The 24,804-nt window shown below is 42.1% G+C and overlaps 1 protein-coding gene across 10 annotated transcripts in view; it reads right to left on the bottom strand.

The window, feature by feature from the left end:
- DOCK7 (dedicator of cytokinesis 7) overlaps nucleotides 1–13,805 on the bottom strand; it is a 118,602-nt gene extending 104,797 nt beyond the window's left edge. For all 10 annotated transcript variants that reach the window (XM_033151918.1, XM_033151919.1, XM_033151920.1 and 7 more), the window contains exons 1-2: nucleotides 13,646–13,805; nucleotides 4,591–4,696 (exon numbers count right to left, since the gene is read on the bottom strand). In XM_033151918.1, the coding sequence (XP_033007809.1) occupies nucleotides 4,591–4,696; nucleotides 13,646–13,683 (144 nt within the window). In that variant the 5' untranslated portion in view covers nucleotides 13,684–13,805. The remainder of the gene's footprint in view (nucleotides 1–4,590; nucleotides 4,697–13,645) is intronic.
- Nucleotides 13,806–24,804: the final 10,999 nt, after the last annotated feature.

Raw genomic sequence — 24,804 nt, 5'->3', positions numbered from 1 at the left:
TCCATAAGACGCACTTTTTTCCTCCTAAAAAGTAAGGAGAAATACCTGTGCGTCTTATGGAGCGAGTGGTGGTCCCTGGAGCTGAATTGCCCAGGAGCCAAAAGCAGATTGTGCTTTTTATTTTACAAAGAGAAAAGGGAGTGTTGAAAGGACCCCGCTCAGCAGCTGATCAGAAATAGATCGGGAGAGAGATAAGAGTCCCGGCTCCCTTTCAGCCCCGCCCTCCTTTGTTGAATGTGCTGCAGAGGGAGGTTGTTTGTTTCCCCAGGACATGTGACTGGCTGATTAGATTATCTGTCTGGAAACAGTAGAAATGGCTCCTTTTCCTTAAGATTTTTCAGAAATGTGAGTTAAACCCCATAAAAATGGGGCTTTTCCTCTTTGTTTTTCCCCCTTTGCAAAAGGAGCTTTGCTTTTCTCCCTTTGCAAAAAAAGCTGCAAAACCTTTAGCTGATCCTCAAAAAAAACCAAAAAACAAACAAACCAGGGCTTTTCCCTTTGCAAAAAAGCTGCAAAGCCTTTAGCTGATCCTAAAAAAAGGCCTTTTGCCTTTGCAAAAACAGCTGCAAAACTTTCAGCTGATCCTCAAAAAAGCCAGGGCTTTTCCCTTTGCAAAAAAGCTGCAAAACTTTTAGCTGATCCTCAAAAAAATAACAACAAACAAACAGGGCTTTTAGAGGAGGAAAACCAGAAAAATGTTTTTTTCCTGGGTTTCCTCCTCTAAAAATGAGGTGCGCCCTATGGTCCAGTGCGTCCTATGGAGCGAAAAATACGGTAAGTTGATGAACATCCATTTACCCTGCCAGAATTCCTCTAGAATTCTCGCTTTTTAACTGGATTTGTTTTTCTTAAAGGCATAGATTCTCATGTGCTAAATTCCATTTTTCCCAGAGAAATAAGGGCATTTAAGTTTTTCTAGTGAGACTCTGGTCTTGCCTGCACTAAAACAGTAGGACTGATAAACATGACAAGTATAAATTTGTAACTTCATTTAGTAATTGCTTTAAAAATTACCTTAGGCAACATACAGATCAAAATAGAGGCAGCGACCATTTTAGGCACGTCCAATTGATGCGCGATTGCTAACACAAGGGTCCCTTTGGACATGAAAGAAGGGTTAACGGTGGAGCTTAGACGTGCTCCACCAACATACATGGGGGCAGGAACAGAACCCACGCACGAAATGGTCACCACCTGTTCAGTAAATTCAGCATTATAATCTTAAACAACCCAAGCAACGCAACGTAAGAAAAAACAAAACATATAAATGAGCCAAAGACCATCACAAAACAAAAAACCACACAGCCACTATTAACCACAAAGACAATAATGCTAGTAACTTTTCACTTGGGGGCTGTTGAAACTCCTCCTCCAAGTCTCCATAAGTATTTCTGGAAGGACAGCAATAGACCTAGGCATGTGACAGATCAGACTTCTCCAACCTGGTGCCCTCCACATTGTTAAAAGAACAGCAATTCCCATCTCCCCTGGCCGCTTGCCATGATGGATGGGGTTCAGCTGAATTAAAGTCCAGGTTGGGAAGGTCTACATACAGTGTTGAACTTCAGTGGAGAGGAAGCTCAGGGTTGCATTCCTGCATATCCATGACGAAGACTAGTTGACTCTGAGTCAGTCACTATCTCATATGATAGAGCCCTTTGGAAGGCAGCATGGAAGAAAAATGTAACCAGTCATCATTGTCTCTGGACTGCACATTCAGCAGGAGTTTGCCAACCAAACAAGCCATGGAAGTATGGAATGAGGTCTAGAAGACTGTGTTATCAAAGCACTTTAATTTTTATTCTGAGCAGCCAACTCATAAATTTGTGCCTTTAGGTTTAACAGTGCTAGTTTCTTGGCAATTTAAAATGGTTGAAGAACTCAGCTGATGAGAAAAAGCTGTCACAATTCCAAAATTCTGAGGGTTTTTTTCTTCTGAAAATGAAATGTCAGGCAAGGCACAGAGGGAGACAGCCATGGAGTGAAAAACCTGTTCTAGGAGCTGGAAGGAAACTTAGTATGAAGAAGACATAGAAAATATGCCTCCTATTTTTCTCTGGTAGCTCAGAAATGAGGATGCTTGCCTAAAGGTGAAATTAACCGACCTGCTTATATGCAATGCACACACACATTGAATATATAACTAACCAGCAAAGATTAAATATGCAGATTGGCTGTATCCTATCTTTCAGCAATCAGCAGTATTCTGAATGGCAAGCGTGTGTTCATAAGAAGCATATTTGCTTTTACTGATGCATTTAAACTGGAACTATCTTATAAAGATTTGTCTAAGCTGAGTGCAAAAAATATTTTACATCAGTGCTGAAAGATCTAGTCCTGATAAGGACTTTTGTTATTTAATTAATTCATGATCAGTCAGCAAGGCTTCTATCTCCACAGGTTGTGCTTGTTGCAGAAATGCCTAGGGATGTGATTGCTATCTGTCTTGCAGACCTAACTGGGTCTCACTCATCCAGTCAACTGATCTTTTCTCTATCAGTATAGCTGTTGGAGGTGTACAGAAAGGAGAGAGCGGTTTCTTTTTCTAGACGGTGCCACAAGATGGCAGAATGAATTCTCACCAGCCCTCTTGATAAATCTTGCTCTAATTCTAGTGCCCCATTGGGCAATGGCAAACGTTCAAAGAAATGTCTCAGAAATGAAAGGAAAGAGTAAGAGTCGTTGACCTTTTCATATTTAAATGAAACAAGATTTAACAAATGCACTACCTTTTATTTAATTTCAACATGACTTTTACATTACCTGTCAGGTGATTTGCAGTCTAGCGTATCACTGCATAGTCAGATAATTCATTAGAGTTACTGCCCTGTCATAGATTGCACGAGCTGAGCGTGAATACACAACACAATTGCCAATAATTAAAGGTACTCCGCGCTGGGAGGCAACTGGCTGCAATGCAAAAACCTTATGCTGCATTGCTGCCACCACATTCATTGGGAATACTTTTAAGTGGGAGTATTCAAGATGTGAACTAGCACCTATAACAGCTTGGGGTGAGTTTAACAACACTGTTTTCCATTCTCCTAAATCCTCCTTGGCTCTATCTTAATATTTATTGCTGAATATCTCAACAAGAAATGTCAGGGGTACATTAGCTATCTCCTCCTGTTAATTTTCCGAGGAAGTGAGGCAGCAAACCAACAGTGCTGGCATTCTGGAAACTAGCAACACTCTCTTGAATATGCAGCTATTTTTAATTTTTAAAATACATCTCCAACTCTTCCTCACAGCCAATCCTGTTTAATCTAAAGTTAGTTCAGAACATCTTGAAGAACCAGCTGCTTGTTTTTAATCTTTTTAGATTAATAATATCCAAGAAACATGTAGCTATTGTGAAATTTGTGTAGGTATAATTACACAATCAAAAGTTGTTTCCAATATCTTAAATATTTTAGTAGAGACTGATGTCATGCATGGGGATTGATAAGGGATTCAGTGTTGTCGTTCACATACTTCCAATTGTGCAAAGCAGCTTTTCCCTTCTCTCCTCTGCAGCTCCCAGTGCATCGTCAAGATTTGCTATAAAGGGCCAGGAAACACTCTAGTACAGATTTGGGTGCACACTGGGAAAGGTTATGAAAGGGAAGTCTCATTGTGGAAGCAGAACTCCGTTCATGCGATGCTGGATACATCCCTAAGTTTGTATCCACAAAAATATAGCAAAAACACTTAACTATGGAAGGGAAGCATCCAGAATTAAGAAAGAGGAAGTCCAACAGGATTTTACCTGTTACTTCTTCCCACTGCAGTCCCTGCAGCTCTCCAAAATTCTGCTAGACACAGACATAGTGGCTGCATCAGCAGGAGGAGGGGAATGTCAGAATACAGGGGAGATGCCTTAGAATCTTAGACTTTGCTGAGTTGGAAGGGCCCACGAGGGTCGAGTCCAATGCAGAGATATTTTGCCCAGCCTGGGCCTCAAGCCAATGACCTTGAGATTAAAGACTCGTGCTCTATCGACTGAGCTATCCCAGGTGTCTTGAATATGCAGAAAGAACTCTTGAATGCAACCCTTTATATGTATCTCTTAAAAGAGAGCTTTACCTGGCCAGTTTTGTATTCTGAGCGGTATCCAACTCTGCAGCCGAGCAAATCCCACACCCTACTGCAAGTAGCTGCATCTGGGCAAAAATCCATATTGCTCACCCTAGTTATGCTGCTGTTCTCGGGGACGCTACATACACAAAATCTGGCACAAGAACTCACACATCCCAGTCTCCTTTGTGTAATTAATAATACATCCAGGCACATTCGTTTCCTAGACATGCCCACCACATTTGAAGACCAAATTTAGAAACTGGGTACAGATATGCTCCTTTAAGGTACTCAGAAAAGGGCCAAACCTCCTTGCCAATTCCAAGTATTGCAAAAGGGTATGCCCTCGGTTTTCTTGGACATGCCCTTCACACTTGAAGACAGATTTGGGTATCCACACAATCAGCATCCATAGCTAAGAGTGCAATCTAGAAACCAGCAAGCGTGCTTGCTTTTACATACAGGAAAGCCAGATTAAAGCAGTTTGTGTTCTGCACCAGTTCAGCTTTCTTATGCATATAAAAAATTACTTACAGTTGTGTGATGGGAAATGCTGCCTCCAATATTAAGGTTCTTGAGAAGCTGCGGTGATCCACCATATTGTCCTGAAATCTGCTTCCGGACTTCAGCTGCCACAGTTCTAGAATTAAAAGGTAATTTTATTCAAAATGTGATAGAACACTGCTTTTAGTGACAGCATTTTAAAAATGCCAATATTTGCAGAGCATTAGGGCTCCATCCATAATACATTGCCATGTGGCCTTTGCATGTATTAGATTGTATGTATGCAAGTCAAATTTCATTATTTTTATTTTTTGTTAATTTATTCTTTAAAGGTTTTAGATTATCAACTGAACTACCGGTACATGAGCCTGTATCAACCCCCAACAACTCAGTTTACACCAAGAAGATAATATGGAAGAAAATTAGAGAGGGAAAACAGATGGGGAACAGAGAGTAGAAATGTTCTTCTGTATTTATTTAAATTTATCAGGGTCTTTCTTCATATTAAATGACAGTGCTTTAGTGGTTTAGTTTCTGTTTGTTTTAAATCAGTCAGGAGAGCCCAGCCCATTCTTGTCCTACAGACCTTCCCACTTCTGAAGCTTCCAAGGAGTAGCAAGCAATATGGTGAGAGAAATCCTAACTCCCTTTTCCTGATGGCAGAGCTTTGGAAAGAGTTGGAACCACAGTCACATCTGTTCATGGTGGCTGGAAGGCAGGATGAGCCCTGATCCCCAATGCTATTACAATGGTAGCAAGACTGGCTTAACTCTACCCCGTCTCTCAAAATGTCCCATTTTCAGGGCTTTCCATTGGCTCCCACACTCACATTTAGTGGACAACAGAAGGCCAGCTAAGGCATGAGAGCTAGGATGAGGGACACCTCAGCCTACAGTAATCCAAACCTCCTCCCAAATTGACGTGGCAGAGGTGGGGTGGATTGCTCTTTACACATTTTCACTTTACCTCATGATTCAGAAAGTAATTTCCTTCTGAATGCTAAAGTATTACCTTTCATTGATAACATGAAGGCAAGGATTACCCTCTTGTCCATGAAATAAATATATGCACTGCAAACTTGTAAATAACTTGTACTGTACAGATCACAAGCCCTTCTTCTGTAGTTTGACCCAAAGCCCTCACTAAGAAAATGTCTGACTACGCAAAGCCCTATGCAGAAACAAGACTAGGCATAGGACCTATGAAGGATTAGTTACCAAGTAACATGGGTCCATAAATTCTTGCACTGCCTCTCCAAACCATCGCTGCTTTAAATCTTAATAATCAGCATACAGACTGCCAGAGTTTGATAGCCTCTTCAGAGTCCATCAGATGTTTGAGAGGAGGCTTTAAAAGCCTTTAAAGCATGAAATTGACAACACCTTCATCACGGGGATCATCAAAGAAGCCAGCAATGTAAAAGAAATGCTAGGCCAGCAATGGAGGTAATTGTTTACCAGAAAGAGAATAGACATGAGTGAGTACAGGAGATAAATTGTTAAGAGTAAGAAGTATGTTCATAACACAAGAACTCATGGTTACCCATTGAAATTGGCAGGAGATGCAGCACTGACAAACAGGAGCAATATTTCATTAAAATCATATTTACATGTATAAAATTCATTGTTACAAGATGTGGTAATGGCCCTTAAGCTCAGATGGGTTTAAAATAGGATTTGATAAATCCCTGACTGTGCAGATGGTGGCTGACTGGAGTTGGAGATCAACATCTGGAGGGCCAAAGGTCCCCCATCACTGGTTGTTGTGTGGATAATGAATACATGTTTGAGAAGCACTCTGAACACTTGAAATAGCTATACAGGAGTTCAGGGCTGTTATTATTATGGACCTATCAGTGGCTATTTCCCCACAGTAACCAAGGAGAACTTCCAAGTTTCAAAGATGGGGTACAGACACAAGAGCAGGAAAGACTGTTGCCTTCACACCCTATATGTGAGCTTCCTGGAGACATCTGATCTGTGAGAAAACAGGATGATCAGTGAGATGGGGTACAAGGGCTCTTCTTGTGTTCTTCATTGCTGTGTCCTCATAGGGAGGGCAGATGTTTCCTTAGCCCCCTGAATAGAACTGTCTGCAACAGCATGGTATCTAGTAACTATAAGGAGTAGTAGATTTTGGTTCATCCAACTCTCACTATCATATGTTAGATCTTGTTCACAGGGAGACCTCCTTTTCTTTAACAGAGTCTGGCTGTAAACTGAAATTCCATGTATTTCAGCAGTGAAGAAAGGTGGTGGCAAATTCTTCTGTATTATTCCTTTAGGTAAGATGGAGAAACTGCAGCCTCCAGGTGTTGAACTACAATGCCCAACAGCCCCAGTCAGCATCACCAATGGTCAGATATGATGGAAGTTGTGGTCCAACAAAATCTGGAGGGCTGTTGCTTCCCCATTCCTGCTCATATACTAAACTAGGCTTCAGACCCACCAACAAAGAGAGCTCACTAGCTATGCATTTGGTTGACCTCCTCTCATTTTTGCAGTTCAAGGAAGTCAGCAAAAAAAGTGGCTTTTTCTCTCACTTTGTGTTATGTCATGCCCCTCATGGCAGCCATTTCATGTTGGGCCACAACTGTCCGCCCCCCCCCCCCATCCCAGCAGCAGCTATTTTGTGACTGGTACCCTCAGCACTCTCTCAAAATTCAAAATGTGCCCACTGGCCCAAAAAGTGGGCAAACCCTGAATGAGTTAACTTTACAGCCATTTGCCTTAAAAGCACTTTGAGTCTATTAATGGAATGTGTGTAACCTTTTATTGTGGGATGCATATATTCATTTCTAGGAATTCATGGGCAGCCGGGAAAAAATTAAGCCTCTGGAATTTGTCTACAAATTGTTACCAGGATGCAACCACAAGCCACAAACTGACAATCCTTCACCATGAGAAAACGTAGCTTCTAATATTATCAAATGATGGAACTGTTTATGTTACCAAAGGATATGGAATTAGTTTTCAAAGACTGTCACAAAGGAGAAAAATAATTAACCAAATATTCTACCACATTTGTGATTCAATGAGATCATTATGTGCAGAGAGGGTTTTTTCTGAAACAAAGGTTTATTGAGAGAATATGCAAAATTCAGACCAAAAAAGACCAAATGTAAATTTTGGAAACTGCTTTTGAAAGTCTGCACCTGCAGACTCTCAGTATTTTTAAAAAATGAAAGGTGTTTTTTTAAAAAAACAAAAACAAAACACCCCTATTGTCTTTATATGCACAATTCAAGTATGTGCACTATGTTTAGAATTATGATTACAGTGTTACCTTGGTTCTCAAATGCATTGGTACTCAAACAACTTGGAACCCAAACACTGCAAACCCAGAAGTAAGTGTTCCTGCTTGTGAACTTTTTTTGGAAGCCGAATGTGCTCCGTTTTGAGTGTTATGCTTCCAATTTGAGTGCTACACATCCGTTTTGAAAGTTACGCTGAGGTCTGTTTGTTTTTGCTATTTATTTTGTTTCTGCGGGGGGGGGGGTTGTTTTGTTGTGGGTTATTTTGTTTTGTGACTGTGTGGAACCCAGTTCAGCTACTGATTGATTTTGTGACTGCAGTACATTGTTTATTGTTTACTTTTTATGGATCAACGGTCTCATTAGATAGATAGTAAAATTCATGTTAAATTGCTGTTTTAGGGGTTGTTTTTAAAAGTCTGGAACGGATTAATCCATTTTGCATTACTTTCTATGGGAAAGCGTGCCTTGGTTTTGGAACACTTTGGTTTTGGAACGGATTAAGTTTGAGAACCAAGGTATATTGTATATTGTTTTTCAGGGACAGCCAACACGGTGCCCTCCACTGTTACAGACTACACTCCCCATCATTCCTGTTCTATAGCAGCCAGCTATAAGCTGTTTCTTGTGAAAAGCCCTGACAATGTTGGCCCAATCTGCACCAGCAATATTTTCATCAAAATACCGTCCATCATTCCTCAGTTTTGCTCAAAGTTGCCCATAGATCATGGGATCTTTGTTTCACCTGGCCCCAAAGAGCCAACAGTGGAGTCTGTAACCTCTGAGCAACTGAGCCATTGACACCCGTAAGACCTTTGGATTTCTGACCTAGTGTTTTCCAAATTACATTTTCCATATATCCGTAGGTACAGATGTGGCTTTCAAGTACGCCCAAGTTTTTAAAAAGTTATGTGAAAAGTAGCTCTTAAGAAGTAAAAAGAAATGTAATAAAGCTCTCTTTTTGGTTACATCAGCTGAACAAGCGGCCAAAAAGAAAAGCAATTCAGGCTTTGCACTGAGCCAACATATAACCAGTTGCAGACTGCAGTGAGACCTTACCACCGCTAAAAATCATTGTGAATTTTGCCACTTTACATAAGAACCAAGCAACACAATGTGACAGAAAGGCTTTGCATTTTGAACTGTTGTTCAGACCCATAAGAATCTAATTTTACTACCGAGAATATCTAAGTTTTTTGCGGAATGGTTTAATTGTACAACATGAGCAGCTGTTCACAGCGTGAAGAAAACCTGAGACTATAAATGGCTTGCATGGGGCCTAAGACTTAAAATTTCAACTTCTGAGATATCAGTATTTCAAAAACAATGAAAACTTTTCATGGCTTCTAAATGATTGTTTTTAAAACAAAAACAAAAAAAAACTTGAATAAACAGTTTTCACCAGGAGTCTCAAAGATGTTTTAAGGCACCATGTTTAAGAGGGGGATTCAGTGCTGAAACAGAAATCCTTACCAGTATGTATCAGGCCTTTAGTGCAGCACCCTCCTATTAGGGCGTACTGAAAACCTTTCTTTTTCAGCAAGCCTTCTATAAAGAGGTTCTTATCCCAGTCTGCATCTGAACTGGATTTGAAAATGCTTTGTATATGTCTTTATTACTGATGTTTTTTAATTATTAAACACTTCAGGGTGTTTTCATGGGAAGCAATTCATAAATGAAAAAAATAAAATGCATGAAAATAAATTCCAAAATTGGTTGTAGAGCCTTCTACCTGCTGATGCATCGCCACTTCTTACGGATATACCTGAATATATTTCTCTTATTGTTGCTGTTGCAAAGTAAATACACAGGGATCAAAAAAAACAGACAGTTCATCACTTCTGGTCTCTTCCAGCATTTCCCCTTTCCCTATAAACAAAGATAAGGACAAGAAAGGCTGACACTCTTCTTCTCTCTCCCCCCCCCCCCATTTTTCTTTTGGAGTGGTCCTCTGCCATGAATAGATTCAGTCACTGCTGCCAGGGCCTGCCATTCACAAGGGGTGAAAGTAACATTCTTCTGGCTCCTGCCTTCTGAATAGCTACAATTGAACCGGTCAATGTCAATCTGATGCAGCCACTACTTAAGAGAAGTAGTCAAGAGTATTAGCAAGAGCACTTGATCAATCACTGTGATTCTAATAAGCAAAACAGATTCTTTTCGTTCCCCTGGTGAGGAATGAAATAAAGTTCCATCACTGCAAACATATTAATTGATTTCAATGGGACTTCCTCTTTGGTATGCATGCTTAGAATTGCAACCTGTGGTCCCCAGATTCTTAAACACAGTGGTTATTTCCAGTTGTTGGGGAAGGTGAGGAAGAGAGAGACTAATAATAAGTTGCTTGGGAGCCTAAGTGGAAATCTATTTGATTTCAAATGGAACTCACTTTCCTTTAGAGTTGCTCCCATGGAACAATCATCTCCCATGGCAAAATGCACCAGGGAGGAAGCTTTTTCTTAATTGCATCATACCCCCAATCCTTTATCACTATCTGTCCCTCTAATAGGGAACTCAGCTGGGGAGTGTTGTAGCCCAAACAAAGACCATGAGAAACAAGAGATAGATTTTTTTAAAAAAAATGCTTGGGGGAACCTAACAGTCTGCAGGAATACAAAAATATTTAGTAAAAGAAAGTAAGTAAGTCTAGGGGGGATATTGGGACAACACCCCCCCCCCACCAAAGCAGCGCAAAGAGAAATGAGCATGCTCAGTAGCCACAGGATATCTGAGGAGGGGGTGGAATGGATGTTTTGGAAGAGGGCATGGTGAACTGGAAAAAAGTGCAATTTACTCTGCAACATTGTGTTACTGGTCACACATGTAACAGGCATCCCCAAACTCAGACCTCCAGCTGTTCTGGGACTACAATTGCCATCATCCCTGACCACTGACTCTGTTAGCTAGGGATGATGGGAGTTGTAGTCCCAAAACAGCTGGAGACCTGAGTTTGGGGGTGCCTGAATAATATCTAGCAGGGTGGGGAAAGCTAAGGGAGCAGTGAACAATGTCATAATCCTTTAATCTGGAATTATTACTATTTCCTTAGTCATGAACTGAAAGCCAATAATGTGGATTAGCATCACCTACCCAAACATACATGCATGTAGGGAGAATTATTATCCTTAAAATCTCCCCATTACTCAATTTACAGCTGTAATCTAGGCCACATGAGCTCTATTCATTTAACACAGGGAACTCTGAGAATTGTACCTCTGTAAAAGGAAGAAGGGTCTCTGTTAAGGGTTCTGGGAATTGTTCAAAGTACAATTCCCAGGAGAAGCCAGGACTGTTAAAGTGGTATGATGCCACTTTTGTGGTCTAAAACACACTTAGTCAAGAGAAAGGGATTCACCTCTGAGTAAATATGCAAAGGAATGCACTGTAAATGTGTCAATAACATACCAGTAGTTCAAAGAAGCACAGATGGAACAGCTGTAAAGTTTCTGAGGCAGCACACTGTGTATAGGTGGAGTAGTGAACTTTAGCATAGAGAATATGGCAGTGGCACGACTACTCCATATAAATACCCACCCCAATATACTGCTCACTGCAACACTTTCCTTGGACTAAATCTAACTTGCAAACTGGACTTCACTAAAATGACCCCTCAGGTATATAGAAAGTATTTCCTCATAAAAAAGAAAGTGAAGAATATACAAACTCTTTACCATCTTGCAGGGAAGCTAGCAGGAAATCAAGACCTTGACACATTTATAGTCACAACTAAGAAAGAACTCAGATTTGAAGATTAAATCCTTTCGGTTTTTGAACAAGTACAGCTATTCCCTCATTTTTATTGTTTTGTCTACCCAGTTGTTTTGTCTACCCTTGTATGTGAATTCTGTTGCTAGTTTTTCCTATAATTGTCCTTAACAAGTTCTCCAAGATTTGAATTCATTAAAGTTTATATACCTAAACTTTATATACCTTAGTCACTATAAAATAAAGTGGCTAGCAATGTACCTGAGTTATAATAAATTGGATAAAGCATTTTTCAATGAAAAATAGACCCATATATGGCAGAGAGATTAAAACTCAGAAAAATACAAGAAAAATTAAAAGATTCCCTAAACAAAATGGTAATCACTAAGCAGTGGAAACAAAAAATGGAAGGTGCCAAATTAATGTCCCATGGAAGCATAGGAGCCATCTCCTAGGGGCTGAGTTCCCTTCAAACCCTCCCAATAAAATATTTGAGGGGACCGAGCCCCCCCTTGGTGGGCATTGCCATTCTAATGGTGTGTGCACATTGCATCTTGTGATCAATTATGTGGGGTGGGGTTTATTTAAGTTGGCATCCCTGCAAGAAAAACTTGGGGGCACGTAAAATGTGCTTTCATCAGTCCTGACCAACCTAGCATCAATCCACAGTGATTTGCAAAGAAGCCTCCCCCTGTCCAAGATGTGAAAACCCAATACTAAGAAACATCCAGAGTTTGGGGGTTTTCTGCTTTGTGAACTGTGTTTAGCTTTGGAGAATACCAGACTGGGCCAACACATTGGATGGAAATAGTAGCTTAACATCATTTCATAAAGGCAGGCAATATTGTTAAAGAAAAAATGGCAGGAATATTTTTGGGAGAACTTCTTTCTCAAATCAAAGGCTTGTTCTTTACTTTAAAAAGGCAAGTCTCTCTAAAAGGAGAGGAGCAAAAAATGAATAATGCAGAACCTGGAATTTATTCTAAGAGTCTGAACTTCTACATATCTTACATGGAGAAAGAGCATTCCTTCCAGTGAAGAAAGAACTTAAGGAAAGGGACCCTATAATTCCGGAGCAGGTTGACAGTTGCAAGACAGCAAAAAAAAATCAGAGGGTTTTGCATCCCCTGAACATCAGACCTGAGTTCTGCTCTCCACCTTATTCCGTGGAATGAGATATGCGTGCCATGCTGTATAGCAGACAAGAAAACATCATTGTGTGTTCTGCACATGACCAAGAACCCATCCCAGATTCCCCTTTGTGTATAACACATGCATCACCAGCTCCCTCAGGCACATACATCACAACCTTGAATGCAAAGCCATGGCGCACCTCACCAGATCAAGCACAGTAGGCAGCTTAGAACCACACTCTGAGAAAGACAATTCACAGGCATAAGGACAGTGGGAGTAAAATACACCAGCCTGCTACACGAATCTGGAGAACAATGCATGGCAAAAGGGCCCTGCACACGATTCACCGAATGCAAAGATAAAGAGGGGGGGAAAGGACAATGCATGCATGTCAGCTCTTAAGCCAGCGCATAAACGAACAGCATGCTTGCGGTTTGCTACCGTGCACTTGCAAGCAGCTCACAAAGCACGGCGCAATCACACAATGCAGCCACCTCCCTCCGACGCAGAACGCAGAGTATGGCAAAGCCCTGGGACAACCCTCGCACGCTTTTTCTGCCAGATCTGGGAGAAACTCCACCAGGCGCCCCGCCCACTCGCCGGAGCGCAGGGTGTTCGGCAGACAGAAGGTGCCTGCAGATCGGGGTCACGCAGAGAGCGTAACGCCCTTTGCGATAACACGCGAGCACACAATGCTCCCAGCCTCCGGGCTGGCGCGGAGGGAAACGCGGGGCACCCGAGGACCTAGAGGGTGTGACTGCTCGCAGGACCAGGGCCAGCCAGGAGCGCGCAGCAGCACCCGCCGGGCGAGCACTTCCCCGCCCCAAGCGCAACCCGGCCACCCGCAGGCTGCCTCGGGGAGAGGCGCGCGGAGACAGGCGGCATCTTAGGCCCCTGGCGCTTCGCCTACAGAACCCAAGTTGCAGCTCCTCCGGCAGCAAAGCCCGCGAGGCCCGCAGGTTGGTCGCGCCGCCTGCGCGCCGCCCGCCTTACCTGCTGATCTTCTGAGCGAAGGCGCGGCGCTCGGCCATGGCTGCTCAGGATCGACAAAAGCAAAAGCGCTTCCAGCTTCCCTCGCCGCCGCCGCCGCCGCCGCCGCTGGAGAACAAGTCAAAGGAGCCAGGAATGGGCGCCGTAATGCTCAGGAGCGCCGCGCAGCCCACACGTCGTTGCGCGTCCCCGCCCGCCGGCGCTAGGCGTCCCTTTCCAAGGGAAAAGGGGAGAGTGCGCCTCTCGTCGTGTATATATGGCCCGGCAAAGGCAAACGGGAGGAGGAGAGGCTGAGGAGGGGTGGTCCCGCTCGCCCCCAAATCTCTCGTGGGCGGGGGGAGTGGCTGGGATCCGGGCTCATTCCGCCTCGCGAAGGGGACGAGTCATCGACGGCAGAGAGGGGAAGGGAGGGCGCGCCTCCGCCCAGCTCCAGGGAAAGAGATGGGGCAAAGGGCGGGGGCAGAGCCGTGATTCCGCTTCCAAAAGCTGGGAGCCTCCCTCTTGAATTCCTGGCCGGGCTTTCGGGCTCCTGCTCCGCCCATAAGGAAGACGGAGGGAGGAAGGGATCCGGGTTTGTGGGGTTGTGGAAACTCGCGTCCAAAAAGAACCTGCGGAGGCGTGGAAGGAGGATTGAGAGGGGACCCATCTTCCCCCCGCCCCCGCCCGTCATTAAAAATGAAATGGTTGGTGCCTGGCGAGTCTTGTGTTATTTTGACTAGTTGCACGCTATCTCAGGTTTGGGGGTTTTAAGGCTGGAAACTTTAAAACAAGCATGAATACTGAAGTTTCGTTGGTTTGTTTTTCGCCACGTTCTAAGCTGCGCCTCTTTTCGGGAGTGGCTTTGGTTTTGTGTCATAAGGGCCAGTGCTGCATAATCATAATATAGAGGGGGGATTTGCCCAGTTCCCTCTGCCACTTCCCCTTTCTCAGTAACTCTGCTGTTGACCCCACTTGGGACAAACATCTACTTGTTATTCCTGACTTTTCCCAAACCACCCACCTCTTCCTTACATAGAATCGTAGAGTTGGAAGGGACCACTAGGGTCATCTAGTCCAACCCCCTAGCTCCCTTTCCTCGCCAGACTTTTCATGCTTTTCAAGCTTAGCTTACCATCGATGAGGAGGACCACGTGAAGTGTTTGGTTACCATTACATCTTTGCAGCCTCCCTTCAGTGACTGAAGTCTGATAGAACAGAAAGTGAAAGGGCTCTCTTTATTCCACTGTGATTTTAACTGTCTGCATCCTTGCTTTCTGCAGAAAGCTGCCCTAGATAACAGAGAAGTTATTGTTATTAGGGTTATATATTTATATTCCACATTTCTTCCATTATGGAACTCAAGGTGGTGTACATTGGGTTCCCAGGCAATTTCTGGTGCAAGCACTGATCAGACCCAGGCCTGATTGGGGTCATTTTATTTTAGAATTATGTGATTTGAAGGGGGAAAACAGCCTTTAGGTTCCACCATAAATATGACAAACAAACAAATACAGGTGATACTCGAAAAATTAGAATATCGTGAAAAAAATCATTTATTTCAGGAATTCAACTTAAAAGGTGAAACTAACATATGAGATAGACTCATGACATGCAAAGCGAGAGATGTCAAGCCTTTATTTGTCATGATTGTGGCGTCCAGCTGATGAAAACCCCAAATTCACAATGTCAGAAAATTAGAATATTGTGAAAAGGTGCAGTAGCTACTCAATCCATAACACCTGCAAAGGGTTCCTGAGCCTTTAAATGGTCTCCCAGTCTGGGTCAGTAGGAATCACAATCATGGGGAAGGCTGCTGACCTGACAGCTGTGCAGAAAACCATCATTGAGACCCTCCATAAGGAGGGAAAGCCTCAAAAGGTAACTGCAGAAGGGGAAAACGTGGAAGAAAAAGGTGCACAAGCAGCAGGGATGACCGCAGCCTGGAGAGGATTGTCAGGAAAGGACCATTCAAATGTATTGGGGACTTTCACAAGGAGTGGACTGAGGCTGGAGTTAGTGCATCCAGAGCCACCACACACAGACGGATCCTGGAGATGGGCTTCAGGTGTCGTATTCCTCTTGTCAAGCCACTCCGGAACAAGAAACAACGTCAGAAGCATCTTACCTGGGCTACAGAAAAAAAAAAGAACTGGTCTGTTGTTCAGTGGTCTCATGTCCTCTTTTCTGATGAGAGCAACTTTTGCATCTCATTTGGAAACCAAGGACCCAGAGTCTGGAGGAAGAATGGGGAGGCACACAATGCCAGATGCTTGAAGTCCAGTGTGAAGTTTCCACAGTCTGTGTTGATTTGGGGAGCCATGTCATCTGCTGGTGTTGGTCCACTGTGCTTCATTAAGTCCAGGGTCAACGCAGCCATCTACCAGGAGATTTTGGAGCATTTCATGCTTTCTTCCGCAGAGTTTATGGGGATGCTGACTTCATTTTCCTGCAGGACTTGGCATCTGCCCACACTGCCAAAAGTACCAAAACCTGGTTTAATGCCCATGGGATTGCTGTGCTTGATTGGACAGCAAACTCACCTGACCTGAACCCCATGGAGAATCTATGGGGCATTGTCAAGAGAAAGATGAGAGATATGAGACCGAGCAATGCAGAAGAGCTGAAGGCCGCTATTGAAGCATCCTGGTCTTCCATAACACCTCAGCAGTGCCATAGCCTGATAGCATCCATGCCACGCCGCATTGCGACAGTAATGGATGCAAAAGGGGCCCAAACCAAGTACTGAGTATATATGCATGCTTCTACTTTTCAGAGGTCCACTATTGTTCTATTTGCAATCCTTGTTTTGATGATTTCATTTAATATTCTAATTTTCTGAGATTGTGAATTTGGGGTTTTCATCAGCTGTACGCCACAATCATCACAATTATGACAAATAAAGGCTTGACATCTCTAGCTTTGCATGTCATGAGTCTATCTCATATGTTAGTTTCACATTTTAAGTTGAATTCCTGAAATAAATGAACTTTTCCACAATATTCTAATTTTTTGAGTATCACCTGTACATGCTCTTCTTCATCACTATAAGGAGGGGAAAGGAAAATGGTAGGGGTTGTCCTGTCCCCAAAATCAATGCAAAGGAATTATCACATTTACTGTCCATAAATCAGTGGTACAGTTAGGGAATTTGGCCTTAATGCTCTTTATGAGTCCTTTTCTTTAGATGGTAATCACTTACTTTACAGTGTGGTAAGCCAGCCATTTGGGAACCCCTTGCTCCCAGCTGTACAGAAGGGGAGACAGACAGGTACACTTGCACTGGGCCTCGGAGGTCTAAGCCAGCTGGGGGCCTTGCCAAGGACTGGATGCTTTTTTGAGTTTATAATTTGATTCTAACAAGACACCCACCCTCGGCATCAGGCAAGCTCTGTACAGGCCTGCCCTGCTCATTCTTCTATGTTGGGGTCCTGTACATGTGTCCCAAAGTTCTGCCCTGGCTGACAGCATCACTGGCATTAACTGAAATGTCAGAGAGCCTGCTCCACTGAAATCGCAGCCTTACTATAATTCATGGAAGTTGAGAAATTCAGTAGCTGCCCGCATGGGCATAGCCAAGGGGGGAGCCTTCAGTTGGAAAGCATGCCAGTGCAAGTAGATAAATACGTAAAAGAATAGAAATACTTAAGTAACGGACCAATCATGTCGATTCCACACACACACACCCCCAACAAAAGTCCTGCCCACCTCCCACAATAATCCTGGCTACGCCCATGGCTGCCAGGTACAAGGCTCAGGACATCCCTGGATGTTTAGAATGGTCCTACAGTTTAAAAGGATGGCAGGTAGCTTCGCAGAACAGAAGTGCCTTGTGTTGAATTTTGAGGAGTATGGTATCTGGAATTTGTCACTGCAGGAGAGAGGGTTATTGACTGATCTTAAATTATCAGGACAAACAACTGCAAAACTGGTATTCGTATATGTGACTTGTATTATTTGTTCTGCTTCTATAAGGTAGCTAGAGGTGCTTCTGATTGTAAAACAGAAGGTTACAATCTGCAGAAAACAACAGATGTTTATTCCATAATATTATTCCTATACGAAGTCCATATAATAAATGCTGCGGTGTTACTTAGTTTATATATTTGATCTGGTAACAAATTTAAACTTTTTTTCATTAATTGTTAATTATTATTTTATATTCACATTGAAATATCTCACATTTAAAATGTCAGTGCTCAGTTTTCATTAATACAGTAAATTGCTTTGAAATGTTGCTTATCTCATTTCCTCTGCTTTGTCATATCCTGTCTTGATTGCTAGGTTTCAGTCCTGCTTTGATTTGACTTGGTATTAACAGTGCACACTGAATAATTCCATTAAAGCACACAGTATTTCACATGGGGATAAATCTATAAAATTAAATTGCTAAAATATATGGAGTTAGGCACAGGGCTGCCTTCATTATTTGCTAGTATGAAGCACATATGATTTCAGTACTGTAATGCTGCCAACAGTAAAACAAAAAACAGCTATTTCATGCAACACTGTAGTGACTCATTAATTTGGTGCTTATCAAGTATTTTGTCATATTTTGCTATGTATATATGAGTGTGCTGTCCCCACTCTGGGATCATTTAAATAACCAATACCTTGGCCCTTGTGGCCCATGTTAAAACTTAAAAGAGCCAACCTATTCTTTTTTCTTAGGAAAGTGAAACAAAATTATGCTGTCAGCAGAAAAATGTGTCTTGTTTGTGATAATAGGCTACAAAAATAAATAATCCACAGTCCTCATTTCTAACAAGCTGTTTTGAGACCTGGTCTGCAACAGCCCTGTTTTCAATCTATTGATTGCCACATTATTTAGACTACAATCCTAAACACGTCTACATACATCTGGAAGAATTGATAAACTCAGTGGGACTTTTGATGTATAGGATTGCACTGTTTAGACTACTGTGCAGAATTTGAGGCCCAATGTACCATAACTTCCAACTTAGGTGTCATGTTAGTCACAAATCCTAGAAGCTAGCACTATCCGCATGATTTTAGCACAACAGATTCACACAAAGCCTCTTCCAGTAAATTTAAACCAAATAGGTATGTTGGCCAAAGTCTTGTTATAATATATGCTAAGGTGTTCAGGTTGTATAACTCACTGTATCTGAAAGCTAACATTTTAAAATAAATGTTATATCTTGGAAAAGCAGACTAAACAAAGACGTAGTGGGCAAGATGTAAACTTCTAGGCTCACACTGAAACATTCCCTGCTTTCTTTTCTGTCCTTGTTTTCCTTCCATTTTTAAAAACATTCCCTTTATCTGCAACATATGAATAGGAGTAAGATTTATGCAGCTCAGGCCCAGGTTGTTTTATACACTCTGCAGTGGTTTTCTGAAGAGCTCAGAAGCCTGCTTTGCAGGGTTTTTAGTGTGGCTGCCGCTATTTTGTGGAACGGTATTCCTGTCAAGATATGATAGGCACTCAATATCTGCACTTTCCTGAAACAATTGAAGATATTTTGGTTCCAACCAGATTTCCCAGCTGGATAAATAGGTGTTTTGCAAGGGTCTACTTTGTACAGTTTAGGCTTGTTTCAAATGTATTTATTCTTTATGTATTTTTAACAGCTTTTAATTACCTTCAGTGTAAATTGCCTTGAGACGGTTGTTTAGAAGGTGATCAATAAATTGTTGTTAAGGGCACAATTTTATACACATTTACCTGGGAGTAGGTCTCATTGAACCCAGTGGGACTTACTTCTGAGCAGACCTGCATATAATTGCAATGTAGCAGTGAAACCAACACTCACTCAGGTGAGTTGTGTTTTAAAATTGTAGCCTAATCTTGCGACTTGTATGTAAATGTAGCCGGTATCATATTAATATGTGTGCAGTATATAACAATCACAGTAGTTAAGGAAGAAGAAATTGGTAAATAATTATTTTTGATGCTTTTAAAATCAAATTACAAAATGTATCAGGCATAATATAATTTTAATACTGCATGCTGAGCACGTGGTGAACAATTACATTTCTAAAAGGAAACTATTAATAGTAATATGGGAAGTGTCCAGAATAGGCACTATTAATTAATCTGACTCTTTTCTGCTTTTTTAAAAAAAACCATCTTATTTCTATTTCTAGCCTTCTGAGACTGTAATCTAAATGTATTCATTTTCGCCCTCTGTGGAGCAGACAGTTTAATGGAATTGTACATTATTACTTTACTTACAAGCAGATTGCCTTGGCTTCCTTTTCTAGTCATCTAACTATTCTGGCCTTCCTAAGGACCTGAATAGCCACACAGTCTGTTTTCAGTGCTATGACTCAGTCCTGAGAATGTGAAGAGTAACTCTGAGCATGTCAAAAAAATCCTGTATCTTACCACTGCCTGCGTAAGCTCAAGCAATGCCTACATCTGGGATTGTAAGAGCACTTGGAGTCACAAGAGGCTATTTACACAGGAGTGCTACCTTTGATGCCCCTCACTGCAGAAATTATGCAGTGCCTAACACTTTGCCTGTTGCATTTGTCCCCCATCTTGCTCTATCATCTGTGATCTTGGATTCTAAGGATGAAGATAGATATTGTAAAGTCTGATGGAAGTGGCTTGAACACCCATTTGCTGCATGCTGGGGCATTTGTTTTCAGGGCAGGGAATGTTCATTTCTTATTCATTGCATTTATGGTGTGTCTGTCTTCACTCTGTCCTGACTTCCTGGACAGGCTAATTGCTTGTTTCACAAATTTAAAATACAGAATGACCTACCATACCAGATGCATGCCTTGGTCTTCAGTTTGCACTTGCTTACCTGCTAGACTTCTGATGGTTTGCTCAACCTGTTATGTGGGTGAGTGACATTGAAACATTGCCTTTGTTCTTGGCCTGGAACCCCCAGACAAGCAAAATCAAGAGTATGTATCAGTTTTAAATGCAACACGTCTCAATAAATCCTGAGGTTGGTGAGTAACATTCATGAGTTGAGGATCTAATAACAGTATGACCCTGGCACATGCTGCATTGGAAAAATGCACAGAGAAGTCTCAGGATAAAGCTACCTTTTATTTTTATTTCACCAGAAAATTGTTACAAGCACTAAAAATCATTTTTTGCAAATTACAATGTAGAGAAATGCTGAGAATCATGGGCAGTAACAAATAATCTCAACATTCTTATCCAATATATGATGAAAACAGCATAAATAAGTGTATGTCAGCCTCTAAAGTACATAATTTGTATACCTTTTAAATTCTAACTCTAGTTAGGCTGCTGCTGCTGCTGCTGATACTACAACTACTACTACTTGTTTACCCAGTGTTCTACAATGTAGATTGAAGGACCTTCTCTATACAACTACTGTAAAAAGCTAAATAAAATCTTTCACTTCACTGAATCTCAACAAGCAAACGGGGAGGGGGGGGGAGTATTTCAGGTTACATTTTCCAATATAGCTGCAGCTCAGTAACAAGCTACTACAGTACATCTGTGCCAATGAACTTAAATCATAACAGATGGGTGAGGCTAGTTGATATGTATACATGACCTTGTAAGGAAGACCAACAGATATCACAGACTGTCTGACTCAAAAATTTTCAGTGCATGGAACATTAACCAAAGGAAGTGAAGGAAAAACTGAATTAGTATATGAAAAGGGCCAGAGTTGCCTCCCTGCTCCTCATACGCTTCAAATAACACTATCCACTAAAATTCGCATGAACAACAAATCTTGTCTCTCCAGTGCTGACAGGCAGCATTTCTGAGAGCTATAAAGTCCCACATACTTGCCCCACTGTGATTCCCCAGCTACCGGTACATTCCACCTGTTTTCTAACCTTTCTCTCTTCATTATAAAACCTGCTTATCTGCATATGTACATTTGTTTAATTATTTACAGAATTCCTATATACTATAGCATCAAGTTAATTAGTCCTAAATAATTATTGTTCTGCATTGCTCAAAAAAGGCTGCTATTGGAGCATTTGTCACCTAGGCCCTGTATCACTCAGTCTCTTCTTTTTGCTTTATCACTGCATCACTCAGGTACTCTTTTGCATGTCCTCTTAAAGACAATATTTACATAATGGGAGCATATGACAATTAACCTACCGTATTTTTCCATGTATTGGACAAGGATTTTTTACTCAAAAATCACATAAAAACAGGGGTCATCTAATACACAGATAGTGGCATGGGGGCAGGGGAGAAGCGGGGGGCCGCCAGACATCCGGTTGGCGGGAGCATGGCTTCCCCCATGCCGCAGTGAGCAGGGAGTGATCTGGGGGGGGGGGTGTTTCCTGCCCGCAGCTGCATGGGAGGGAGAATCTTCCCGTCGTCAGCCAGCTCATTGGCAGGAGCGCAACTTCCCTCGATGCCACTGTGCACAGTGGGCACTCCCTGAGTCGTTTCCTGCACGCGGCGGCATCAGGGAAGGTTGCATTCCTGCCCACCAGATGGCTGGCCGGAGCTCAAATTCCCCCAATGCCGTTGTGTGCAGGAAATGATCTAGGGAGTGTTTCCAGCCCGCAGCTGCCTGGGGGGAGAGGCTCAACAACTTTGGGCCATCTCCCCTCATTTTCTTAAAATTTAATCCCCCAAAATGGGGGGGGGTCTTATACATGGGGGCGTCCTATAGATGGGAAAATACGGTATATTATGTGGTGTCTCTGGCAGGGAACCTGTGTTGCTGGACTCCAGTTCCCATTATCCCTGAGCACTGGCCATACAGACTGAGGCTGATGGGAGCTGGGAGTCCAAAGTTGCACAAATAGGGTGGATTAAAAAACCACATATCTCAGTTGGCAAAGCCCAGGATAAAGAGGTGCATATTCTCCATTTGATGGAAACTATAATGAAGAAGATGCCAGGCACACCTCTGGGTGGGTGGGAGAATTCATCCTCAATGGAGAGGAAGAGAGAATCAAGGGAAAGCACATGTATACACGAATGCTATTTATTCATTTCATTTCAATACTGCTTTATAGAACTTTTCTGAAGTAAGAACTTCATTGGCTTCCATGCAACTTCCTATTTGGCTCCACAGAATTCTAGACAAAACTGTGACTTAGTATTGCCCCTTTTGTTTTCCCATTTCCTCATGTACAGGATGCTTCTAAACAATTGACTTCTGACCATTAGCTTCCTATGAGGTTAGTTGTTAATATGAACGTTTATTATATCTGTCACTATCTGGAAATTGAGGAAATGGCTTGCAGCTAATGATCTACGCTTTGGGAAAGACAGAATTTAATATCAAGGTGTGTGTATTTCTTTGTGCATGTGTATGCAGGTGCATGCATGTAGATGCTTATGAAATACAGGGAGCACTGCTAGGACATCTAGTTACAGGACCAGCCCAAGACATTTTGGCACCTGAGGCGAACCACAAAATGGTGCCTCCACACCCAGGAAGAAAATGTATATTGGGAACAAGTGAGAGAGGAGACCAGCAGCTCCTCCTATTCACCAAGAGGGTGCTGCAGAGATGCCATTGCAAGGAGCTGCTGAGATGGCAGATCCAGCCTCCAAGGAGCGCACAACAGCTGTTGCCACCACCACGGCAGGAAGTGATGCATTCCTTGGAGGCCAGATCTGCTGCCCCTGTGGTTCCTGCTGCCTGAGGTGGTGGCCCCAACTTGCCTCATGAGTGGGCCGGCTCTGCCAAATTATAAAACTGTGAATACTGTAGGGCAGAAATGGGAAACTTTTGTCTGTCCAGAAGTTGTTAGACTCAAACTCACATCAGCCCATAGCTGTCAACTTTCCCCTCTTTTTTAAGGGAAATTCCCTTATTCCAAATAGGATTCCTCACAAGAAAAGGAAAAAGTTGACAGCTATGCATCAGCCCCAGCCAGCATGGTTAATGGTCAGGGTGAATGAGAGTTGTAGTCCAACAGATGGAGGGCCACGTGTTTCCCACCCTGCTGTGTAGTGAAGACTGAGTTTCAAATTAAAAGGGAAAATTAGACTGCAGATTGAGGTGAAACATTGCGCAAGTATTTATTCACCTGACAAAAATGACCTGAAAGCAAGTAGTAGCTGTATACTGATATGGAAAAATATCTATGTGAACTATTAAAATGTTTGCATAATCAGACACTAACCAAAAAGTGCTGTTGTAAAAGGAAGGGGGAAATGACTGCATTTAGATGCAGACAGGCCCTTGCAGAGCCAGGCAGAGGCCCAGGCCAGGTAGATAATGAGCCCCCCCCCCCTTTTCTATTTCAACGCTTGAACTGTATCTGCATATAAAGACAAAATGGAAAGTATAGATATACAATAGTGCTTTTTAAAAAATACATAGGGAAAAGGATTATTTTAAGTATTTACATTTAAATAATGGTCAGCGATTGTGAATATGCTGACCGAGGCCCCCTTTGGAATCGGAGGTCTGGGCCAAGTGGCCCATATGACACCCCCCTTCCCTGTTTGGGCCTGGATGCAGATAGCACTAAGTGCAGCACTGTGAATAGAAATGAATACCCATCAACAAGGAACATTAAATTAGTGCAATCACTGAATGGGCCACTGACCCTATTTAACTGGAAGAATTTATCCTTTCTAACAGAGTTCCAAAGAACACAATTACATATGTGGATTTGTTCTTTTTGCATTTTAAATGTTTACTGTATTAGCTTATATATACTATACATCTTAACCTGGGGTGAAGAACCCTTTTCGGTCTCACACTTCATAATCGATAATCTTTTGGGGGCCACATGACAAACTTAGCTGAGAATGAAGGGCGCAAGCATGCTGACTTTAAAGACTTTGACTCTTCACAGTAAGAATATAGCTCTTAGAAAACTTGCAAGTTAATACTTTCCTTAATCATTCACTTTCCTTATAATTCAGTTACTTCTTTTATCACAAATCTTGGTCTGATTATGAGCTACTCCAGCATTTATTTGACCTTGGTATTTCAATAGAGGACCAGTTATGGTTATCGTTACATTTTTATCCTGCAAGTTGAAGATCTTCAGTCAAGGTGCAGTTATTTTGGCCATTTCATTGTCATGGGCGATGTTATTTTTGGAAAGGAGGAATTGTTACAAAGTATATACAGTTATTTATGTTAGCTTTTAAACCAATGGTTATAAAGTAAATGACTGTGTAGTAACTGTAATTGGCCACAAACAACCTGACTGCATTTGCAGGATATTTACCTCTTTTCAAAATTGTGAGTTTCAATTTCTAAACACAAAAGTGTTCTATAATCAAA

The sequence above is a fragment of the Lacerta agilis genome, chromosome 6 (genome assembly GCF_009819535.1).
Source record: "Lacerta agilis isolate rLacAgi1 chromosome 6, rLacAgi1.pri, whole genome shotgun sequence".
NCBI lineage: Eukaryota > Metazoa > Chordata > Lepidosauria > Squamata > Lacertidae > Lacerta > Lacerta agilis.
This window is presented reverse-complemented; position numbering and strand designations above follow the sequence as displayed.